The 17,099-nt window shown below is 59.2% G+C and overlaps 1 protein-coding gene across 11 annotated transcripts in view; it reads left to right on the top strand.

Annotated features, from left to right (window-relative positions):
* Positions 1-280: 280 nt before the first annotated feature.
* SPEG (striated muscle enriched protein kinase) overlaps positions 281-17,099 on the top strand; it is a gene marked incomplete at its 5' end in the record, with an annotated part of 56,542 nt that continues 39,723 nt past the window's right edge. For 4 of the 11 annotated variants that reach the window (XM_082630917.1, XM_082630914.1, XM_082630915.1 and 1 more), the window contains 5 exons: positions 8,642-8,865; positions 9,848-9,877; positions 10,489-10,578; positions 10,661-10,997; positions 14,076-15,376. In XM_082630917.1, the coding sequence (XP_082487043.1) occupies positions 8,769-8,865; positions 9,848-9,877; positions 10,489-10,578; positions 10,661-10,997; positions 14,076-15,376 (1,855 nt within the window). Of the gene's footprint in view, positions 660-7,614; positions 7,689-8,638; positions 8,866-9,842; positions 9,878-10,488; positions 10,579-10,660; positions 10,998-11,028; positions 11,544-14,075; positions 15,377-17,099 lie in introns of those variants that run through there. The other 7 variants (XM_082630913.1, XM_082630912.1, XM_082630910.1 and 4 more) reach the window with 5 other exon arrangements.

Here is a 17,099-nt window from a genome sequence, read left to right as displayed (position 1 = left end):
CTAGAGGGGGGGAAGGAGCAGAGTGGAGTCCAAATCCCCTCCTCTGCTGCCCCCTCCCTCCACAGCTCCCTCGGCAACCCGAGCCGGGGGGCCTAAAAATAGCCCCCGAGGCGCAACCGCGGCCGCCCTGGTGACCTTCTGGGTAACACAGGCCGAAGGCGGGCGGGCAGCAGGAAGGCAGGGCGCCGGTCCCCCAGGACTCATCTCCCAGGGCAACATCCCCCGGGTGGCCCAGTGGCCATCCGGTTCCAGCGTCCCCCCAGCCCAACTCGCAGAGACCATGCAGAAAGCCCGGGGCACGCGAGGCGAGGACGCGGGCACGAGGGCACCCCCCAGCCCTGGGGTGCCCCCGAAGAGGGCCAAAGTGGGGGCCGGCGGAGGGGCGGGGGCCGGGGCTCCCGTCTTCCTGCGGCCCCTGAAGGACGTGGCGGTGTCTGCGGGCAGCGACGTGCAGCTCCGGGTGGTGGTGAGCGGGACGCCCCAGCCCAGCCTCAGCTGGTTCCGGGATGGGCAGCTCCTGCCCGCGCCGGCCCCTGAGCCCAGCTGCCTGTGGCTGCGGAGCTGCGGGGCGCGGGATGCCGGCGTGTACAGCTGCAGGGCGCAGAACCAGCGGGGCCAGGCCTCCTGCGAGGCTGTTCTCACAGTGCTGCAGGTCGGAGGTAATGGGGAGGTGGGAGCCAAGCCTGGCAGGGAGGGCCGCCCACAGGTAGAGAAGGGTTACCTGGGCCACACAGGGGAGGTACCTGTTCATCCAGCCTTCCTCCCGCATTTCTGGCTTCTCAGCTGTGCTGACCCAGGAGTGCCCATCAAGAGGAACGTGCAGGGAAAGGGGTGTCAAGGTAGAGAGGCTCCCCACAGAAAGTCAGAGGTTAAGGGTCAGCATTTGGTAAGCAAAGCCTGAGCCCCACCCAGGCGTTTCTGGGAATTCCATAGTGGGAACCCTCCTAGTTTCCCTGTAGAGGGAGGCTTCCTGGGGAAATTGTTTTCATCGGCTCTGATAATTTAGACTGGAGACTCCTAATCAGCCTCTTACAGGTGCGCACATGTCTGAAGGACGAGGCCAGCTCCCCCGGTGTGCTGCAGTGTTGAGGGGGTGGGTCAGAACCCCTCACAGTCCACTGCTAGGGCAGGCTGGTGTGGTCAGCACCAGGCCGGTTGGAGGAGGCCAGTGGGTGGACAAGTACGAACAGGGCACAGAGCATCAGGGGGTAGAGCTAGGGCTGGGGGCTCCTAGGCAGGTATGGAGGTGAGTGCTTGCACATCCACATGCAAGCACGCCCGTGTGCATGTGCGTGTGCACGTACGGGCTGTGCGGGGGTCTGGCGGTACCAGCAGTTGAGGGGTTTGTGGAGTTGGTATAGAAAGTGCATGGCCCATGTCTGTCTGAAGTTCAGAGGACATGGAAGGGGGGTGCTTAGGCCGGTGTTGGGGCCCCCGCCTGTGTGTGTGAAGGGGTGGACGATCCCCGCATTCCGAGGCAGAAGGGCAGGGGTACGAGACTGGGCCTGGTGCTCAGGGTCCTGCTGGGGCTGATGTGGCTTCAGGCCAGGGCGGAATCTCCTTGGGTCAGTGTTTGGGCTTCCTTTTTGACTTCCTCAGCCCCAAGCCAGTTCTTCTCTAGGCTGAAGACATAGCCTCAGCAGACTGAGTCTTAAGAAATAGAATGCTGGGCTTCCCTGGTGGCGCAGTGGTTGAGAGTCCACCTGCCGATGCAGGGGACACGGGTTCATGCCCCGGTCCGGGAAGATCCCACATGCCGCGGAGCGGCTGGGCCCGTGAGCCATGGCCGCTGAGCCTGCGCATCCGGAGCCTGTGCTCCACAACGGGAGAGGCCACAACAGTGAGAGGCCCGCGTACAGCAAAAAAAAAAAAAAAAAAAAAAGAAATAGAATTCTGAGGAAGTAGGCTGCAGCTGAAGGAGACGGCAAAGAGCCTGGGGTCACTGAGTCTGTCCTGGATAATTTCAAGAGGGAATTCTCACTCCAGCTGGGTAGTGTCATACAGGGTACATCCTTGGGGGCTGAGGGGGAGACATACCATGCCACCCGGGTTACAGTGGGACTTGGGGGCTCTAGCGTCCTGAAGGAACTCAGCAGTTGGAGGAAAAAGAAGGCCGCGGAGTGCAGCTGTGTCAGGAGCTGGAGCAGGGGCTCAGCCTCCCTCTGTCAGCATCTCCACTGTCTCCCTAGCCCCGCCCTGCCCACCTTCCTCTTCAATGACACAGAGGGCCAAGGCTGGCTTCTCTTGGCTGCCTTCGCACTGGCCAGGTAAAGGCTTTCCTTGCACCCTTCTGGGGTCAGGGGCTGGGGCCCATCCTGTCAGAGCTCTGAGCTGGGGAAGGATTGGACTCCTTGGGGGTCTTTGCTCTGATGCCCTCAGAGGCAAAGGGGGCTGAAAACAGAACATAAATAAAGGCACAATAGATAGATTGATGAGAATACAACTTGGAGGAGAGACATATTGGGCAGAGAGAGAAAGTGCTGAGAAGGAGCTTGGTGTCATAATGTTTGTTTAGAGTCAGAAAGGACCACAGAGAACCGCAGGTGCAAAGGCTGCCTTTTACAGGTGAGGACACTGTGGTCCAGAGCAGAGAGAGAGGCCATCACTAGCTAACTAGCTGAAAGACAAACAGCTAGTTATGTCCATCCCAGAACTCAGAACCCAGTCCTTTTGGCTTGGGCTCTGGGGGCATTTTACCTCTTAACTTCCGGAGGGAGGAGAGAGAAAAGGGAGGGGGAGCTGTCCATTGTATGGAGAGTAGCCCAGCCCTGGCCTTTCTGAAGATGAGAGGCTCCTAGCCTGTCCTTGTCCCCCAAAGCGGGGAGAGTGACATCATGCTAGAGCTCCCCAGACCCTCTGTAATCCAGGTGGCATGGTCGGCAGAGCTGAGCCCTGGCTGGGCATACCTAGCTAGAGGCCGGGAGGATGGTCTCCAGGCTGCTCTGGCAGAACAGCATGTTTGAAAGGCTGGGGTGTGGAAAAGACCCTGGGTGCTGGGGGACTGGATTGGGGGCCTTTTGCCAGTCATGTTAAAACAAGAAGAGGGTTGGGCTGCAGCAAGTCACATTTGAGAACTTTTTCATGCTGGTAAAATCTTTGCCCCAAGAGCAGGTTTATAATTATGATTAATTGGTAATAATTCTTAGTAGTATTGATAATTTGTAATAATACGAATAGCTACTATGCTGCTGCGTGGTAGGCAATATGCTGTTATATCCTTTGATATATCATTTAAGTCCCACAGCAACCCTAGGGAAACTGAGGCCCAGAGGGATTAAATGAAGCATCTTGGTTGTACTGATAAGAGGTGGCAAGGCAGGGATGGAAGCCTGGGTCTGTCCCACTGCAAAGAACCACATGCTTAACTACTATGCCCCTCCAACATGATTGGCAAGGGAGGGGCTTTGCTTTGGTGATGTTGGGGGACTGACTGGGTGACTCTGTCTTCCTCTTCTTCCTGTTGCCCGCCCTCCACCAGTCCCTGCCTAGTGACAGGTCCTGGTCAAGGTCAGTTGGGCAGGCAGCTCAGCATTGCTCAGACTTACTTATGGAAAACTTTCTTGGTTGGGATCAACAGCAGGAGGACTTCAGGGTTCTCGAGGAAGTCCAGCCAGGACCTGGCTACAGAGGGAAGAAGGCAGTATCCTGGCTGGGATTGCTGTCTGGCTTGGCAAGACAGGGTGATGCTAAGGTTCCTGGCACTCCTGAAGCCTGAGATGTTAGCTCAGGGATAGAGGGATATTGGCATGGCTTGGGGAGGCTGGGGCCTTGAGGAGACAAGAGGGCTGCAGGCAGGAGAGTTTGGAGGATGGAAAACAGGAGGGTGGGATTTGGGGTGCAGAAATGAGGAAAGACCAGAAATAGTGAAGATGGCAGAGATGCAGGATACTTGCAGAATATGTCACATGTGTAAAGCACCCTGTCTCATTTTGGTATTTAAACTTCTAAGCCCCAGGTTACTGTTATGACCATTACATGTATAAGAAAACTGGGGTTCAAAGAGGGAATTTACCCCAGGTCACACGGCTAGTGCGGTGGCAGGACCAGATCTGAAGGCTGGGTCTCTGGGTCTAGGTCCACAGCGCCTGTCCTCAGAAAGAGAAGTGTGGGAAGACGGAGGCAGGGATCTGTCATCCCGCCCATCCTTCTGTCAATATCCCCAAAGCCGTCTTCTGCCTCAGTCTCCAAGATAGGCAGGCACGCTTCTCTCTCAAAACATCAGGCTCCCACTTGCATGGGCCGAGGAGCCATGTGCCAATCAAGTAACCAGAGCAAGCGCCACCATTAAAGCTTGGGGCATGTGTGACCGGAGCGGGAGGCCTGCACTGAAGGATGGGGGGTAAGGAGGAGAGAGCACAGCCAAGGGAAGGCGCGAGCTGGCAATGCTCTCCGTGTTTGGCGGTTGGAAGTCTCATAGCCCGGGCCTGGGAGACCCTGGTGCCAATCAGAAGGGCCAAAGGTCAACAGATGGTAGTGAACCACGCAGGGGACTTGAAGGCATGGAGAGGAGAGATTAGAGAGAAGGAGAGAAGGCCAATTAGCAAGGGAAAGGTGGGGGATACACCAGGAACTGCATACGGGTAGGTTGTGCAGTATCATCTTTTTCACCTACAATGTGGAATGTCCGGATGAAAAGCCAGGAGGAAACTAGTATGGAGTTGGGAATGGGTATTTAGAGTGGCCTCCTTCATTCATGCCAAGCCTTAATTAGGGAGAGGAGGAGGGGCCAGAGAGGGAGCAGTGAGGAGTCCTGGGAGGGAAGAAAGGGAAGAACAGAGAGCCCATGGAGTCAGCCAAAGCCCGTGCAGGAGAACTTTCCTGAAGCTAAGGCAGGCCCTCCCAGGAAGATCCTGAGTGGAAAGCAAGATTGTCACTTCTCCAGTTTCTGGAAAGGGGTCTGCGTCAGAACAGAAGAGGAAGGCTGGAGAATGAGCTGCTCGGGGAAGATTTACAGTCCCCATCCCCCCATCCCCATCCTCTCCACCGGCAGCTCTGTCGCCCCTTCCCATGTGTATTGAGTGCCCACCGTGTGCCAGTCACTGTGCTAGGTGCTTGAGATTTATAAGTGGGGGGGCGGGAGGGGGAAGACCAAAATTCTTGTCCTCCTAGAGAAGACATTCTAGGGAGGGGACACAGCTTATATGCAATAAACATAATAAATATGTGAAAATGATATAGTGTGTCAGAAATACAGAGCTGGGTAAGCAGGAGGAAGGAAGGGAGAAGACTGAAGCAAGGCAGGAGAGAGAGGGGAGTGGGGGTCTGGCTCCGAGGAGGGTCTGTGTGAGAGATGAGGCACAGCATGATGACGGGTTTTCTCTGGTTAAGGAGAAATGCTGGCGGGGCAGAAGTTGGAAGTCTGGTTTGGGGAAATGGCGGGGGAGCCCAGGCTGCCCAGCCTTGGAGGGAAATGGGACATTCTGGGGCCAGCTGGGGCTCTGAGAGCATGCCCCAGGCTGGCCTATGTGGGTGAGCAGTGCAGGCCCAGAGCAGGAACCCAGAATCTCATGGGCCTCTCCTCGGCCCAGCTGTCCCGTCACTCACGCCTGCTGCCCATTGGTTATTTTTGCTACGGAATGTGCCAGCCCCTCGGATTCTCCTGGGCAACAGGGGCTCAAGTTACCCCCTCTCCTCACTCAGCTCCCCCATCTGTGTGTGGGTGTGTTTGGGGGTGGGCAGGGAAAGCGCCTGTGTGAGTCCAGGGTCCTCTGGTTGGAACTGATGTGGACATGCACATGTACCCTGTCACTGCACGTCCTGTGCGTGTGTCTGTAGGCACAACCTCTGCTTCTGGGGGTCTGGGAAACAGGACCACCTGTAGGCACTGAGATTGTACAAGTCATGACCTAAAACTTTAAAGGGCCACAAACTCAAATAACTTCAGGAGCCAAGTAGGAACTGAAAAGGAGCGAGCTGCCGTTGTCAGCAGCTGAATTTGAGCATGTTTGCCATGCAAAATATTGGGCAGGCTGAACAAAACTCATCAGTTGGCTCTGTATTTATTTTGGACCCATGCTTTTTTTTTTTTTTTTTTTTTTTTTTTGCTGTACGCGGGCCTCTCACTGTTGTGGCCTCTCCCGTTGCGGAGCACAGGCTCCGGACGCGCAGGCTCAGCGGCCATGGCTCACGGGCCCAGCCGCTCCGCGGCATGTGGGATCTTCCCGGACCGGGGCACGAACCCGTATCCCCTGCCTCGGCAGGCGGACTCTCAACCACTGCGCCACCAGGGAGGCCCTTGGACCCATGCTTTAAAGAAAAAACGTTAGGCGTCCCACTGACCGATCAGCGCATGAGGCTTTATGGGACAGTGGTCAGTAACTCAGTCACAGCGCCTGGGTTAGAGTCCTGGTCTCCCAGTTACCGGCTCTGTGACCTTGGGCAAGTAACTTCTCCGTGCCTCTGTGCACAGATTCAATGAGTTTATGCATACCAAGTGCCTAGGACATCGCTCGGTACATAGTAAGCGTGCTGCCGGCATTAATGTTAATGACTTGCTGGTCACACCTCAGAAACCAGACTGGTACTACTTGTGCAGGCTGGGGTGGGAATTCGGATCTGGGGACACATGGAGGCACAAAGCCGTGTGGCTTTGGCTAAGTGACAGGACTTCTTTGAGCCTTAGTCACTTATCAGTTAAATGGAGTCAGTTACATGGTCATAAGGGTTTCGAGCTCACCGTGTTGTTGTCAATAAGGTAACGTTTATAAAGTGCCTGGCATTTAATAAATGCTTAAGAAACTTAGTTATAATGATTGTTGGGGCGGGTAGTTTTGTGTAGGCAAAATATGCATGGTTCCAAATGAGAGGCGGACAAAGAAAATTTGGTGAGAGTGCTCACCTGTGAATGAGAAGGTGGGTTATATGTGTGAGTAATAGGAGCATCTCTGGGCACCTTAGCTGGGGTGTGTGTGTGTGTGTGTGTGTGTGTGTGTGCTCGCGCGCGCGCGCGTGTGTGTGCGTGTGCGCGCGCGCACGCCAAGATGCACAAAGTACCTATCATCACGGAACTCGAGGGCCCTCTCTGGCTTTCCTGAACAGCCTGGGGGGATTCGCATTCTGGGTACATGTCACTACGAGGATCCTTGCTCTGTGTATGATCTGAGCGCCCCCGCCCGGCGCCACTGCCCTGCGGCGTGTTGGGTACTGCCTAGAAAGGCGGACGCGTGCGCATGTTTGTGGAGTGAGCCAGTGGAGATGCGGCTGACCTTCCGGAGCAGCCCCGCGGGAGGCGGGTGGGGGTGGCGTGGACGCCGCGTTGGGCGGCCAATGAGAGAGTGGCCTGAACTCTCCTAGGGGCCACTGCACCCCTTTCTGTGCCTCAGTTTCCCCAAGTGTCGATGCGGGGCGAGGGGGCCGCGAGGCAGGTGATCGTCGCCCCAGGGGACGCAGGGGAGCAGGCGAGGGAAGGGGCGTCCGGTGGGGGGAGTGCGGGCTGGCGGGGGAAGGGCCGGCTCCGGCCGCCGCCGCCGCCGCCGCCGCTGCCGCCTTCCCCCAGCCTGGGCTCCCGCCTGGGCTCCCGCGGCCCCGAGGCTCCTTCCGCCACCGGCGCCGGCCCCCGCCCGCTCCCCGCCTCGCCCCCGGCCCCGCCTCCGACTCCGCCCCGCCCCCGCCCGTCCCCTCCTCGCCCGGCCGCCGGCCCGGCCCCCTCCCCCGCCATGAAGAAGCTGTGGGTGAAGAAGCGTTTCCAGGTGAGGGCTCTGGGGGCGGGCGGCGCAGGGAGGGGGCAGGAAGGGCTGGGCGCCCCGGAGGGAGGGCGGGTCGCCGCGGCCGGGCCCGGGGAGGGGGCGCCGGAGCCGCGCCTGCCCAACCCCGGTACCCGAGGCTGCGGGCCGGGCGCGCTCCGGGGGGCTCCCGAGCCTGCGTCAGGCCCCTTCCCTCGCCCAAGCGCAGACCCCTCCAGCGCCCGCGATCCCCGCGACCACCGGGGAGGCCCCCGCAGCAGCCCTCGGCGTGGAGCGCCCACGGGCTTCTGTGCCACCTCTAGTCTCTGTCCAACCCCTGGCCCCCGCCTGGCTCTCCCCAGCCCCCCACTCCGGAGCCTTCCATCTTCCGGTGCTCCTGAAAGCACCGCGCAGGGATCTGCGCTGAGCTCAATGCATTCCCCAAGCCCTGCCCCGTCCTCCGCGGACCCGGGCCTCCTTCCTGCTTTCGTGAGGCTCCGGCCCTTTGGGGGATCTTACCCTCTGCCCCTTCGTCACCCTCCCTGCCCTCTTGACACCTATCCCAGATGTCTGTCCTTCCCCCAGCAGGAATCTGTGTCCTGGTCCCTCCATCTCCCAGTCATCCAAGCATGTCCCCCCCACCAAGTCTCGACCTTCACATCAGTCAGCCTCTGTCTCTGGGGGGTGTCGCTCAGGTCCCCAGTCCTCTGTCCAGCCTTTAGCCCTTAGTCCTCTCTCCTTCCTCCCCGCTCCTCCCCAGAGGCACGCTGGAGCTCCAGCTGGGAGGGCTGACAGGCAAGGAAGAGTGGAGACATTCCATACAGGGGAAGCTAGCTGCCCGGGGTCTCTTCCACTTCCCCCACCCACACTGGCCCCTGGAATGACTTTCTGTTTGATATAGAGGTTTGGACGAGAGGTATAGGGAGGTCAGGAGCAAGCCTTCCCCTCAACAACTCATTCTGGCTTTTCTCTTTCAGAAAACCGGCCACTCCCGCCGGGCCTTTGGCCGACTCACCCATGGTGCGTGGACCATGAGCTGCCTGCTGTACCCCATGAGCACTCCTCCTCTTGGTTCATGTCCCTTCATGAGGCACCCAGGCCTTGAAGATGGCCCATGAGATGCGGGACCCCCAACATGCCCACACTCACCCACCCACCCACCCAAGAAGGCCCCTTGCAGCTGAGAGAGGACCTAGCAATGGGGGTGAGGGGTTAGCTGGCACACCCCATCATGGGCCTGGGCTTACTGTTCTCCAACTGTGGGCCCTGTGGGGATGAGTTCAGTGCCATGCTCCTATAACCAGTACACGGCTCCTGCTTGTCATGGCACCCGGGGAGAAACTGAGGCACAGAACCTGATAGAATTTGGGGAAGTTAAAAAATGTGCCCAAGGGCTTCCCTGGTGGCGCAGTGGTTGAGAGTCCGCCTGCCGATGCAGGGGACACGGGTTTGTGCCCCGGTTCGGGAGGATCCCACATGCCGCGGAGCGGCTGGGCCCATGAGCCATGGCCGCTGAGCCTGCGCGTCTGGAGCCTGTGCTCCACAATGGGAGAGGCCACAACAGTGAGAGGCCCGCGTACCGCAAAAAAAAAAAAAAAAAAAAAAAAAAAAAAAAAAAATGTGCCCAGGAAACTTTGCTCCTAGCCAGACCACATTTCTGAGGACCATTCAGCCGTAGAAGAGAGAGATCGGAAAGAGGGTGCCTGTCACATCATGATGCAGAACAGATGGGGAGGTTCGTTTGAAAGGAGAGGTCACAATGCAGATGCACAATGCAGATATCGTAATAGAGGGTGGGCCTGACCCCTAATGGGGGGCCTGGGTCTGTGGCTGGGCCGAGCACAAGTAGGTGTGTGTATGTGTGTCCATGTGTGTGTGTGGCCAGTGGGAGCACCAGTGAAAGTGCCAAGGATGCCAAATCGCTTGGGTAGTTAGTTGAAGAATCTGCCAAAGCACATGGGCTCCCCAGTGCGGGGCCCCATGGAGCCTGCAGGCAGTCAGTGAATGAGAGATGCTTTGCCCATCCCAGGTGTCTCCCTCCCCCCACTCCCATCCCGACAGGGCATCTCTGGGCACTGGGTAGCCTCATGGCCCCTCTGTCCTGCCTGCCCACCGCGCCCGACCCCACAAACCCTCTGATAACAGTCTGTCCATGTCTCTCTCCTGCTGCTCCTATGGAAGCGAAGTTTTCCGCTCCTGCAGAAAGCAAAGTTACGGTAGGAAACTGGCTCCTGCCCTAGCCCTCCACTTCCCCACTTCCCTGCCCGACCCTGGCCTCTCCTCACCCTGCCTCAGCTGCACCCTGATGTGTTCCGGCTGGTTTGGGGTGGAGGACAGGCTCGCCCTGCGGTTGGTCGAGTGCCCTGGCAGTACGACTCTGAGGTGACTCCCCTTTGTTCCTGGGGGGCCAGAACCCAGAATTTAGAGCCTTGGAACCTAGGACCTTATTATTTTGGGGGGCTGCACAGGAACTTAAGTTATCACTGACAGGGGAGGAGGGAGAGGGGCTGCAGCCCTGCAGTCCATTAAGTGGCCGGGAGGGGGGACTGTAGGTAGCTTTGAGGCCACCACCAAGGAGGCAAGGGTGAGGAGCCAGGGGCCCAGAGATGGAGCCAGGGGACTGGCATGGGAGGGGTTACCCTGCGCCTCTCAGGATGGGCAGCGGGATGTGGGGAGAAACGGGGGGGGGGGGCGGGGAGGAGATAGACGCTGGAAGCCCTGCTGGTGGCGATACGGAGCCTCCTGTGGGGGAGGCAGGAGGTGACAGAGGGAAGAGTTGGAGTCAGAGGGAGGGGAGCCCTGCCCACACAGACCCCTTCTGCTCCAGACTCGGAGACGGGCGAGGATGACATCAGCGACGTGCAGGGGACCCAGCGCCTGGAGCTTCGGGATGACGGGGCCTTCAGCACCCCAACGGGTGAGCTCTCTGGGGCGCTCACAGAGCCGGCAGACGGCCTTCCCACAAGAGGTGCCTCGCTTCACTGTGCTCCTTTCTCTAGAGGGCTCCGACACCCTGGTGGGCACCTCCCTGGACACACCCCCGACCTCCGTGACAGGCACCTCAGAGGAGCAAGTGAGCTGGTGGGGCAGCGGGCAGACGGTCCTGGAACAGGAAGCGGGCAGCAGGGGTGGCACCCACCGCCACCTGGGCAGCCCAAGGCAAGCACAGGCAACCGGGGCCGGGCCACGGCACCTGGGGGTGGAGCCGCTGGTACGGGCGTCTCGAGCTAATCTGGTGGGCGCAAGCTGGGGGTCAGAGGATAGCCTTTCGGTGGCCAGTGACCTGTACGGCAGCGCATTCAGCCTGTACAGAGGACGGGCGCTCTCGATCCACGTGTAAGTAATGGCCTCGCCTGGGCCCGCACTGTCCCACCTTACCATGCCGTCCTGCACTGCCCCTCACTGCTCATCAGCCTCCACCCCCCCCATCCCCTGCACCATCCATCCCTCTGTGCACTTCTCCACCACCCCCCCACTGCTTCCACTCCTGGCCCCAGCTACCCACTCTGCCTTCCCACACGGCTCCATCCTCCTCCTGTGCCATCACCACCCACACCCTCCTGCTGCCACCTGTCCTGGCTCACTGTGCCATCTCCATGGTCTCATGGACCCCTCTCTGCCTTCCTCGTCTCCTCCAAACTCTCCGCTCTCCCAGGGGCCCTCTCCTGCCTCGCCCATTCCGGCTCCAGTTGTCCCCAGGATCCCCCCACCAGGGCCCCCTCCGTGCCTGTTGTCTCAGCAGCTGCTGCCTTTTCATCTCTCTGCACATTCCTGGTCCCATGTGGGCCTTTTTCTGGGAGGAACTGAACCTTTCCGCACGGCAGCTCCCGGGAGAGCAGGAGGGAGCGAGAACACAACCAGGAGACAGAAGCGAGCGAGGCGGTCAGGGGGTAGCTGGGGCCGGGGGCCTGGGAAAGCAGGGGGATGTGAGGTGCATGGAAGGCAGGGGGCTGGGGCGGGGAGGAATGGCGATGGCGGGGGCCTGGGGTGGAGGCAGAGGGCTGGAGTGATGGAGGTGGCGGCATGTGAGGATCTCGCGGGAGACGCCCAAGGGTGGGGTTGAAGGTTGTCCTGGTAGGCGGCGGTGAGGAGCAGGGGTGTTGGAGGCGTTGGAGCCATTTTTGGAGATTTGAGGCTGGCAGATACAGGAGGGAGTGCTATGGTAGAAGAGGGGAGTGGCTGATGAGAGAGGTATTAGGGGGCATTTGGGGAGCCGACGGTGGGGGGGCCTGATTCGTGATGGGTATGGGTGTGTGGGGGAGGTACCATCATGGAGGAGAAAGAAGGGGCCTGGTGGGGGGAGGCCTTTGTGAGAGTGGCTGAGCTTGCTAGTGATAGGCAGGGGAGAGGTCCCGGGCAGGCGCAGGGGAGGCGCCCTTGCTTTATCTGGTTGGCATTAGCCGGGCACTCCCGTGCCCTGGACTTGCCTTTTCCTTCCCTGCCTTTCTTTGCCAGGCCCCAGCCTGAGCCTGGAGTTGCTATGGCAACTTCGGAGGAACCTATTTCCTTAGTGATATCTGTGGTACAGAGGCTGGCCTAGAGCTGGAAGCTGCCGGCAACAGGCCTGCTCTGCTGTCCCCAATTTCTCTCCATGCCTCACCCAGTTCCCAGAGGCCATTCCTCAGCGACTTTGTTGTCCCTCCCCCAGAGTAGACTGCCTCCCCGTAGGTGGCTGGCTGAGGTTCTGCTCCCTAGGGCACTCTGGATTGCATCCCCGCCCCCCATCAGAGGTGAGGTCTGCAGTGTAGGTGGCTGACCCGGGTAGTTTAAAACATCCTGACACTCGGGCATCCCTAGAACTTCTGCTCTTGGCCAGTACCGTACTATTTCTCCTCCCTTCTGTGCCCCCAAAATCCCATTTTGCAGGGAACAAGGGCTCAGAAGCCAGACTACCTGGGTTTCAACCTAGCACCAACCATTTACTAGCTGTGTCACCTTAGTAAGGCACTTCACCTCTTTCAGCCTCAGTTTCTTCATCTGTAAATGGAGATAATAACAGTCCTATCTCAAAGGACTTTTGTGAGGATTAAATGACTCAATGCATTTTAAGCATTCAGTACATGCCTGACACATGATAAGTACTCAGTGAGCCACTTCATAAGTTTTTTTTTTTTTTTTTATAAATTTATTTTTGGCTGCGTTGGGTCTTCGTTGCTGCGCGTGGGCGAGTGGGGGCTAGTCTTCATTGCGGTGCGCGGGCTTCTCATTGCGGTGGCTTCTCTTGTTGCGGAGCATGGGCTCTAGGTGTGCGGGCTTCAGTAGTCGTGAGTCGCAGGCTCTAGAGCACAGGCTCAGTAGTTGTGGTGCACAGGCTTAGTTGCTCGGCGGTATTTGGGATCTTCCCGGACCAGGGCTCGAACCCGTGCCCCCTGCATTGGCAGGTGGATTCTTAACCACTGCGCCACCAGGGAAGTCCCCATAAGTTTTTATTAAGCTGTCTCTTATGTGTTAGGTACGACGCTAATATCTCAGATCCCTTTTCTTGCTAATTTCTATACTTGATGTGCCCCTAAGAGTCCAGATGGGGGAAACTGAAGCCCAGCTCTTGGGCATCAAAGCTCTGAAGGTGAGAGGGGCACTCTGGGCCGACCAGCTTCTTCCCTCCTCCTCTTCTCCCACACCCACTGTTCAGGGCCACACAGTAGTTATTCAGGAGCTGAGTTATTTCGGAGCATACCCCTCTGGGGAGTTTCTGTGTTTCTTAGGGGGGTTTCCAAGGACTCAAGGTAACTTTCCCAGGAACAGGACAAAGTCAAAGCCCTGTACTGGGGGCAGATTTATCAAAGGGAACAGGAACCTGGGTCTCCCACCCCAGGGACCCCAACTGCCTGCCACCTGCTGTTAGCACTGCTGAGGGGCTCAGGTGTGAGGAGGTGCTAGGCAATCTCAGGGATAAGGGCATTGCTCCTGGAAAGCTTATGCCTGTTCTTCCAGGGGCACGGTGAAGGGGGTATGTCCTGCTGAGGATGGGCAGGGCTATGGGGGCCAGCTGGGGGCAGGAATGAGTAGGAGGCTGCATTCCCGAGAGGGCCCCTCCCCATCCAGCCCTCCTGCCTTCCCTCACCACTTCATCCTTCTGGTCCTAAGCCTCATTATTTTCTCTCCCACCACTCAGTTCTGTTTCTGCTGTTTCCCAGCTTCTGGGGCTGGGGGGAGGGGGCTGGCCAGAGCCCCTGGGACTGAGTCTGTACCTGGACCCAGCCACCAGCCCAATCTTCCGGTGCCAGAGCTGCCAGCCTCTCCCCAGCACCTGCTCTGGCTGTGCCTTCCTCTTGGAGGGGGGAGGAGGAGGGGCTGGCCCATGTCACCCCCAAGCCTTCCCAGCATGCCCACCGCCCGATTCCTGTCACGACCTGAAGGTCTAGGAGGGGAGGCCCCCTGAATCTTCTGCCCCTCTTCGTCTTGGTCCTGCAGCAGTCTCCCTCAGAGCGGATTGCACAGGGAGGAGCCTGACCTTCAGCCTCAGCCGGCCAGCGAAGCCCCCCGTCGCCCGGCCCTCCCGCCTCCCTCCAAATCCGCGCTGCTGCGCCCACCGTCCCCTCGGGTGGGCAAGCGGCCCCCACCGAGACCCGGAGCCCAGCCCCCAGCCCCTCCCCAACCGCCCCACCGGCGCACCCGGGAGCCGGTGCCGCCCGAGGACGCCACCGCCGAAGAGAAGCAAGGGAAAAAGTCCAAGTCTTCGGGGCCCTCGCTAGCGGGCACAGCGGAGTCCCGGCCCCAGACGCCCCTGAGCGAGGCCTCGGGCCGCCAGTCGGCGCTGGGCCGCTCGCCGAGGCTGGTGCGCGCCGGCTCCCGCATCCTGGACAAGCTGCAGTTCTTCGAGGAGCGCCGGCGCAGCCTGGAGCGCAGCGACTCACCGCCGGCGCCCCTGCGGCCCTGGGTGCCCCTGCGCAAGGCCCGCTCGCTAGAGCAGCCCAAGTCCGAGGGCGGCGGGCCGTGGGGCACGCCCGGGGCGTCGCAGGAGGAGCTGCAAGCGCCGGCGCGCAGCGTGGCCGAGCAGCGACGCCTGTTCCGGCAGAAGGCGGCCTCCCTGGACGAGCGCACGCGGCAGCGCAGCCGGGCCTCTGACCTCGAGCTGCGCTTCGCCCAGGAGCTGGGCCGCATCCGCCGCTCCGCGTCGCGGGAGGAGCTGGTGCGCTCGCACAAGTCCCTGCGCGCCACGTTGCAGCGCGCTCCGTCCCCTCGAGAGCCCGGCGAGCCCCCGCTCTTCTCCCAGCCCTCCACCCCCAAGACCCCGCGGGCCTTGAGCCCCGCCGACGCCCAGCCGCCCCCTCCCAGTGTCGCGGGGAAGCCCGGGGATGAGCCAGGGAGGCCCCGGAGCCGCGGGCCAGCGGGCAGGACGGAGCCGGGGGAAGGCCCGCAGCAGGAGGTTAGGCGCCGGGACCAGTTCCCGCTGACCCGGGGCAGAGCCATCCAGGAGTGCCGGAGCCCCGTGCCGTCCCCGGCCGCCGATCTCCCCGAGACCAGGACGAAAGCGCCCCCGGGTCGGAAGCGGGAGCCCCCGCCACAGGCCGTGCGCTTCCTGCCCTGGGCCACGCCGGGCCAGGAGGGCGCTGCTGTGCCCCAGACCTTGGAGAAGAACAGGGCGGGGCCTGAGGCCGAGAAGAGGCTGCGCAGAGGGCCGGAGGAGGACGGCCCTTGGGGGGCCTGGGACCGCCGAGGGGCCCGCAGCCAGGGCAGAGGTCGCCGGGCCCGGCCCACCTCGCCTGAGCTCGGTAAGGCCTCGGGGAGGGTAGAAGAGGTGCTGAGACCTGGGTGGGAGCGTGTCTGGGAAGAGCGAGGCTGCTAGGCAGCTGCAAGGGTGCGGTTTCCCAGGGACGGCATGGCCCCAGGTTCGAGTTTGAGTGAAGGATTGTGAAGGCCCCTTGTGTATAACCTGCCCGCTGGTGACGCAGAGTGTGCGAGTGTTTTGTTGGAGGCTGGGCGGAGCCGAGGTGTGAGTAGACACCTGGTGCCCAATGTTTGCTATAGGGCCCCTGAGTCCAGTGGCCTGCTGGCCTTAACGGTGGACCTAATGGTGGGGGGAGGTACTGTGGGAACCTAAGGAGCCCCTCCACCCCCCACCCCTCTGTGGGGGAAGAGACAAGCCCGTCTCAATAAATAATTGGTCATGTCCCTATTACAGGTGAGCTTTGGGCCAAGCCGGTTCTCAATATTTACCTTCCCATCCCGGCACCATCTCCTGCCCCATCATAGCTACTAAGATCTGACCCAGCCTGCCTTCTAGCCTCCTCTCTCCCATCTTTGAGTCCCTGCATGGCTGAGCTGACTGTGTGTTGTCTCTCAGTCTTCCCGTGGATGGTGGCCAGTAGCCAGAATGCCCTTGCTGCCCCTAACTCTGCCTAACTGAACATCAACTTGAGGCCACTCCTGGAGCGAGACAGAGGAAGCTGTCCTTGACTCGCTCCCACCTCAGCTGCTTTCTCAGGCCAGATACCTCCACCCCCTGCTCCTAGGACGCCCTGTCAGTATCTCTTTCAGTGCCTATACCAACCCTGGTTTTTTGTTTTTTGTTTTTTATCACGTTATTTTTCATTTTAGTATTACTGTCTCAAAATCTTTAGAGATGATTAGGAATCTGTTCATGATCCTGCTAGCCACATTGTTGCATATCCACAGCCATTTCCTGAGCCACATTGTTGCATATCCACAGCCATGTCCCAGGCATTGTGTTAACTGGGCACTTAGGGATGTTACTTTATTTTAATTTGTATGTCAGCTCTGCAAGATGTTGGGTGTTATTTATCAGCTCCATCTTACAGATAAAACTGAGGCACAGAGATTATCTAATTTGCCCAAGGTTATGGGGCTAGAAAACAGCATAATTGGGATCCTCACTGTTCTTTTGGCTACATACACTGTGCTTTATCTAGCTTATAGAATGTCAGAATTAGAAAATACCCAAAGAGAGCCACAACAGTGGAGTTTTATGATCTCTTTGTGTGTACAAGCTTCCTGTAAGCAGGGACTGCATCTTATTTCCTGTTGTGTCCCTGGTACCTGTACAGAGTAAGCAGTAAGTGCAGTGTTAACTGTTTGATGAATGAACACAATCTAAGCTGATCTTCATGAGTCCTCTCAGGGGGCTACCGGAAGCACCTGCCACTCCCTCTTTTGAATCCAGTGGCATCACTAGTTTGATAGTTCACCACATGTTGCCCTGTGACACTATCATTGCTCAAGTCTTGGTTTGCTGTTGGCTTGTCTTCTGTCTGTTTGGAAGCTTGCGAAGTCTTGTGCCCCTGAGAGCACCTTACGCAGGGCCTGATCTACCATCCCTGATGCCTGATTTGTGTAAAGACATACACAGCACAGCCCCTGTCTTCCTCCAGAAACCAGCACTCTAACTCTGGCTGAAATTGAGCAGCCAAACCATTGTGGAGTCCAGGCCGCCCTGTCCTGTTTAAGAACTCCCTTCTGTCTTCCTTTCTTTCCTGT

This window comes from Mesoplodon mirus (genome assembly GCF_964341445.2).
Source record: "Mesoplodon mirus genome assembly, chromosome: 8".
Lineage (NCBI taxonomy): Eukaryota > Metazoa > Chordata > Mammalia > Artiodactyla > Ziphiidae > Mesoplodon > Mesoplodon mirus.
Note: the sequence above shows the minus strand (reverse complement) of the source record. Positions and strands in the feature narration are given on the sequence as shown.